Source organism: Centroberyx gerrardi, chromosome 18, assembly GCF_048128805.1.
Source record: "Centroberyx gerrardi isolate f3 chromosome 18, fCenGer3.hap1.cur.20231027, whole genome shotgun sequence".
In the NCBI taxonomy this organism is placed as follows: domain Eukaryota; kingdom Metazoa; phylum Chordata; class Actinopteri; order Beryciformes; family Berycidae; genus Centroberyx; species Centroberyx gerrardi.
The window spans coordinates 27,233,296-27,240,203 of NC_136014.1; the positions used below are offsets into that span (position 1 = coordinate 27,233,296).

At 43.4% G+C, this 6,908-nt stretch overlaps 1 protein-coding gene across 1 annotated transcript in view; it reads left to right on the forward strand.

Annotated features, from left to right (window-relative positions):
• The first annotated feature begins 563 nt into the window (after positions 1–563).
• tiam2b (TIAM Rac1 associated GEF 2b) overlaps positions 564–6,908 on the forward strand; it is a 25,724-nt gene continuing 19,379 nt past the window's right edge. Inside the window, exon 1 of the mRNA XM_078289783.1 lies at positions 564–806. Coding sequence (XP_078145909.1) covers positions 564–806 — 243 coding nt within the window. The remainder of the gene's footprint in view (positions 807–6,908) is intronic.

The following is a 6,908-nucleotide window of genomic DNA, read 5'->3' on the forward strand; positions in this document are numbered from 1 at the left end:
GCTCTGGGACTCAACCCTTCATCCCTCCATCCCTCCATCCCTCCATCCCTCCATCCCTCCATCCATCCATCGTCTATTCCCATAGGAAAGGGAAATCTGTTGCTTAACATCACCTTCTCTTTATCTCTGGAGAAATATAATATTGTAATATTGTATACTCAATATTGTATTCATTTAGGATCATTTATATCTGCATTCTTTCTCCTAAATCCCCCTTAGGAGCAATAAAGAGAATTACATGAGAATAAACATCTGCATTCACTGTAAGAGCTGGAGACAAATCAGAAAAGCATGAAGTCTCATTTGTAGATTTCTGATAGATTTCTGAGATGTTTCTCCTTAATGAGCCATTAGAGACTGAGAATAGAGCGAGTGCAGATTAAGATATGTGAGGAAACAAAATGAAAGAGCTAAGAGAGAAGCATGATGCAGAGTGAGACAATCTAAGGCTTGTTTCTCCGCTCCAAAAGTATGAGAGAAAACGGTCTGATTTGAACAAAACTCATGTAAGTGGAGGATCAGTAACAGAGAGAGAGAGCAGATGGTGTTTCGTGTGTCTTCCCATGGGAAAGGTTTTTCTCTCCGTCACGGTGTCGTCCCGCCCTGGCAGCGCGGCGTGTTTCCCCTCGTGTTCTGGACAGGTTTTGGGTTCGGTCACGGTGACTCGTCTGGCTGCCGGCTGCACATTCCCGCCAGAACCCAAACTGGACCGGGATCCGCCCGGCGGTTCGGTGGAAAACCAGACGATGCCGACGCCGAACAGTAAACACGCTCTCCCTCCGCAGAGCTGGACGGCACTCTGCACAGTCAGTGTCGGGGACATCGCTGGAAAAATATATTACTCATTACGAAATGACTTCGCTTATTACTCCCAGAGAAAAGTAATTCACGGTGGCTGAGACAGGCGGTCGGCATGCAGCAAATAAGAAGCGCGCTGCAACAAAGGAACACTGTATTAACCAAACACAACAAAAACCACAAGGGAAATGACTGAAATTGCAGTCGAACCACTGGGAGTTCCATTTTATTCTTCAGTTCGAGTCCCAAATAAATCTCAAATCTTGAGGCACAAGTCTCAAGTCAAGTCCCAAGTCTAAATGTAGATTACTAAGTGAAGTCCAAGTCAAGTCCATGTCATTAATGTCAAGTCTCAAGTCTAAATGTAGAACAGCAAGTCAAGTCAGAACAAATCAAGAGTCCAGTATCAATTTAATATCTTAAAGAAAACTAAATATCTAGGACTTTTCAATGCAATATGGTTTTAATAGGATAAAAACTTGGTAAGAGCATCATGAGTTTGATTTCTATAATCAGTTTCAACTTCAATAAATTCAATCATTCCATACAAATTCAGAAAACAGAATTTAAATTCAGTCGTCCGCTGGAACAAATCTCATCACTTTCAATCTAAGTCATTTACACAAACACAAGATCTCAAGTCAAGACTTTAGAAACCTTTTCAAGTCATCAAAGTACAAGTCAGAGTCAAGTCCCAAGTCACCAGAACCCAAGTCAAGTCAAGTCTCAAGTCTTCTCTTCATGCATCAAGTCAAGTCTCAAGTCTTCTCTTCATGCATCCACTCAAGTCTCAAGCACTTAAAACTGTGACTCGAGTCCAAGTCATGTGACTCGAGTCTCCACCTCTGGATATCACAGTAAGGTTCCAGGTTTGTGTTTTACTTGTTGGAACGCCCACATCCCAAATCACTTGTATTTATTCATTTAAAATCAACCATAAACAAACCACAGCAGATATTTTCACTTTTCACTCAACGGTGGAGTGTATTCGTGTAAAAATAACTGATAATTTTGATTTGTAATAATCTTGAACCGCCAACATCGGTGCGTTCCCTTTATGTTTACCAATTCCGCAATTCATAACTCCAGGTGGAAGATATCGGATTCTGCAAAAAATCCCAAATATCTGTAATTACCACCAGGAGTTTGACATGAACTGTCTGCTGTGCAGCTTGGCAGAGAGTTTTCTTCTTCACTTTCCCCTCCAACACCATCTAACCTTTATTCTACCACAGTGCATGCATGTACACACACACACACACACACACACACACACACACACACACACACACACACACACACTGTACATACAAACACACTGTGCTTGTGGTTTATTACATTGCGTTTGTGCAGTGAAGCGTCAAACCCTCAGCAATCTAATTGTCAGATGAAACACGGTGATGAATTGCGAGTCGGAGAAGGTTGTAAACTTCCCATGATGCAGCAGCTGTTTTCTCTCTGCATCAAAACTCTTCATCTAAAGGAAATTAGCTCCAACTTTTTACACCCGCAGGCGACCGACTGAGCGATGAGACCGAGGTTTGAGTTAGAGCCGGAGCTCTACTGTCAGAGCTGGAGAGTAACTGAGTACATTTACTCAACTACTGTATATGAAGTATATGAAACCATGTAGATGTTGAATGAGACCCACAATATTACCAACATATTTCCCCCGTCGCTCAGTTTTTTCCATCCTTCCTTCCTTCCTTTCCCCGCTCTCTTTTTCCCTCCAATGGCACGCAGTGTAGAACAACCTCTCTCTCTCTCTGTCTCTCTCTCTCTCTCTCTCTCTCTCTTTGTCGGTCATTTGTTGGTCTCTCTCTCTCTCTCTGTCTCTCTCTCTCTCTCTCTTTGTCGGTCTCTCTCTCTCTCTCTCTCTCTCTTTGTCGGTCTCTCTCTCTCTGTCTCTTTGTCGGTCTCTCTCTCTCTCTGTCTCTCTCTTTGTCGGTCTCTCTTTCTCTCTTTGTCGGTCTCTCTCTCTCTCTCTCTCTCTCTTTGTCGGTCTCTCTCTCTCTCTCTCTGTCTCTGTCGGTCTCTCTCTCTCTCTCTCTCTCTCTGTCTCTCTCTTTGTCGGTCTCTCTTTCTCTCTTTGTCGGTCTCTCTCTCTCTCTCTCTCTCTCTTTGTCGGTCTCTCTCTCTCTCTCTCTGTCTCTGTCGGTCTCTCTCTCTCTCTCTCTCTCTCTGTCTCTCTCTTTGTCGGTCTCTCTCTGTCTCTCTCTCTTTCTCTCAATTCAATTCAATTCAATGAGCTTTATTGGCATGACATTCAAAGCATAGATTCAAATATAAATGAGATAGAAATAAAGTAAAATAAAATGAAATAAGATAGAGCAACCTCTCTCTCTTTGACTCTCTCTCTCTCTCTCTGTTTTCTCTAGATTTTTTTTTGGCATGGGTCTCTCCTCGTTTCTGACTCCAGTCGTCATTGTTTTCCACTGTTGCCTCTCCCAGTGTTGTGTAATAGGAAGAGAGAGAGAGAGAGAGAGAGAGAGAGAGAGAGAGAGAGAGAGAGAGAGAGAGAGAGAGAGAGAGAGAGAGAGCCTCTGGTGACTCTCGCCCTCTCGGTGTTCTCTGGTGGGAGAGGCTCTTATGTAAAGCGAAGGGCTGGTTTGGATGGGATGGGGGCGGGGGGGTGGGGTTGTTTATGTCAGTGGTTCTCAAATTGGATCCCAGGATCTCCCAGCGGTCCCTGAAGGGGTTCCAGGCTCCCCGGAAAAATAACGAACAGTTGCATTTCACTGTAAAGCTGCACAGGGCAAATTACATTATTTTAATTTGCAGGAATGCAGAAACTCCACTCACACTGAAAACTGTCCTTGAAGAGTGAAATCTGAAAGCAGCTACGTCTCATTTTCAAACTTCAAACACTGCAGGAAGCGGACTGTCTGTTTCCACTGGGGGAATAAAATGTTTTTTGGGGTCGAGGTCGTTCTGTCTGTGCAGCAGACCGGATAAAAACGGAGCTCTGCCATTGGTCAGAGGCCGGCTGAGAGGACGGTGACATGGGAAGTGAGCGTGTCCTGTGTGTGTGTGTGTGTGTGTGTGTGTGTGTGTGTGTGTGTTGTGTGCATCATGTTGTTTACAACCAGCGAGGGAAATGACCAGCAGCCAGATGTTGCTGCAGTTTTTGTCTCCTCTGCCTGAAGCAGCTCATTACATTTACTCACATTTACTGTAACTGAGCAGCTGTTTTGTGTACTTGTACTTTTCTGAGTATTTTCTAAAGTCAGTAATGTGACTTTCCCTTCAGTCCATCTCTCCTGCAGTTTTGTCCTTCAGTCCGTTTTAAATCCATCCATCACAGAACAGATCGTGTCTCTCCATCAGCAACAGAAACTGGATCAACAGAAACTGACAAACTGTGGATCCATTCACAGTGAGAAGAGGAATCTGACTTTACTTTGTTTCTGCACTTTATTTTCTCGTTTCTAATGTTTCCAGTGAAAAGAATCTAGTTTGAACTCTGACCTCTCTCCTGTTAGAATCACATGGAAAAGATCACAGCTAACAACGTTCTCTGTTCTAAAGAGGAACTCAGGAACTTTTACTCTGACCACATTTTAAATCACACACTTTTTACTTTTACTGAAGGAGATTTTTACACCAGAACTTTTACTTCTAGTAAGATAAAAAACAGATTTTGATTTTGTAAATATTTATGATGCACAAAGATTGAGTTGGCTGTTCGCTTATGACACATTTAGATTAGCTAGTTACCTGGAGAAAGCCTGGGAGATGAGAAAAAAAAGCTCTTTATCAAGATAAACTGTAAGTTAGCAGTTCTTTTCAGTGTATTGTTCATTTGAAACCTATCATTTCAAATATGTTATTTGAAAGAATATAGTAGTACTTTATAATGTGGTAATTTATTTATTTATTTATTTTTTGCTCTTATATGTATCACCGGAAGATGTATGTTTTGTAAAATGGTGGTGTCCTGTAATCCCATGTGGGATGGGCCAGATGTTTGGCATGACACAGAAATAAAACTAAACTAAACTAAACTAAACTAAACTAAACTAAACTTTACTTCTACTTAAAATATCAGCAAAGTAACAGTACTTCTACTGCAGTAGGATGTTTTAGTTTCTTTCCACCACTGCCAACCGTCATCTGAAGTCTTCTTCTACTCTAAATATCTCTGAAATATCTCTGAAAGCAGCTTTTAAGTTAGTTTGGACCAACTTAGTTCAAGACTAGTCTAAATCTTAGACCGGTCTTAGATTCTCAGGTTAGACTAGTCTACTAGCATAAATATTAAGACTGACTTATTTTGAGTTAGGAAATACTGATTGATTTTCTTTACACGTTGTTATTTATCCATTTAATTGTTCAGTAATGTTTTTTTCTAAATTCATTCTCCATTTAAAGGCAGTAATGTCTCCCAGAGTTTCTCTACCATTGAACAGGTGTGATGTCACTCTGCCTTAAAGAGCTGCTGACACTAAAATAATCTCATCAGTCTGGTTTCAGTGGAGAGTTTTCGTGTCCCATGATGCTCTAACTGCTGTTTCAGAGGCTTTTCCACCCTGATGAGAAGAAAATTCTGTGGGAAACACTGAATACTTTTAATTTTCTGGACATGAAAATGGTCAGATTTAAAGATGCTAAATATCCATACAATATTTCAGCTATCTGCAGGTTTAATCTAAAAATATTGGTATTGATATCGGCCTTGAAATATACCCATATCGGCGCATGAGAAGAGATTACGTTCACGTGAGAAACATCTGTATCTGGTCTTGTCAGGTCAAACCTTCTGGGCAAAGTGTCAGCTCAGCAGAATTCCTCAGCTGTGTGTGTGTGTGTGTAGTGTGTGTATAGTGTGTGTATAGTGTGTGTGTATGAAAGCGGTCGGCCTGGGTCTCGTCTTGATCCAGAGTCGGAGGTGTTTTCTCTGGCCGGTCCGGCTGCTCGGTCCCATCAGGATCAAGCCAGCGCCGGCCGGCCCACAATAGAAAACTACCAAAATAAAACAGGGAACACAATTGGTGGATGTGGTCCGGAGGGTTTTTTCTGCTGTAAAAGCTTTCACATTCCTCCGCGGCTGAGCGGAGCGCCGGCCGCCGACCTTTCAGGACAAAACGAACCCGGGACGAAAAGGTTTAAGCCGTTAAATCTCTGGATTTTTTTATCCCGCCCGGCGACAAGCGAACCCTTTCTGCCGTTCTCCTGTAAGACGCACTGTAAGGAGGTCACGGACGATCAATAGATTTTTAATCGAGTTCCCGGGACAACAAGCAAAACAGTGTGAGAGAAGGAGGTAGAGAAAGAGGTGAGAGAGAGAGAGAGAGAGAGAGAGAGAGAGAGAGAGAGAGGTAGAGAAAGAGGTGAGAGAGAGAGAGAGAGAGAGAGAGAAAGAGGTGAGAGAGGAGAGAGAGAGAGGGTAGAGAAAGAGGTGAGAGAGAGAGAGAGAGAGAGGGAGGTAGAGAAAGAGGTGAGAGAGAGAGAGAGAGAGAGAGAGGGAGGTAGAGAAAGAGGTGAGAGAGAGAGAGAGAGAGAGAGAGAGAGAGAGGGAGGTAGAGAAAGAGGTGAGAGAGAGAGAGAGAGAGAGAGAGAGAGAGAGAGAGGGAGTAGAGAAAGAGGTGAGAGAGAGAGAGAGAGAGGGAGGTAGAGAAAGAGGTGAGAGAGAGAGAGAGAGAGAGAGAGAGAGAGGGAGGTAGAGAAAGAGGTGAGAGAGAGAGAGGGAGTAGAGAAAGAGGTGGAGAGAGAGAGAGAGAGAGGGGAGGTAGAGAAAGAGGTGAGAGAGAGAGAGGGAGGTAGAGAAAGAGGTGAGAGAGAGAGAGAGAGAGAGAGAGGGAGGTAGAGAAAGAGGTGAGAGAGAGAGAGAGAGAGAGAGAGGGAGGTAGAGAAAGAGGTGAGAGAGAGAGAGAGAGAGAAAGAGAGAGAGAGAGAGACAGCGAGAGAGAGAGAGGGAGGTAGAGAAAGAGGTGAGAGAGAGAGAGAGGGAGGTAGAGAAAGAGGTGAGAGAAGAGAGAGAGAGAGAGGGAGGTAGAGAAAGAGGTGAGAGAGAGAGAGAGAGAGGAGGTAGAGAAAGAGGTGAGAGAGAGAGAGAGAGAGGGAGATAGAGAAAGAGGTGAGAGAGAGAGAGGGCGGTAGAGAAAGAGGTG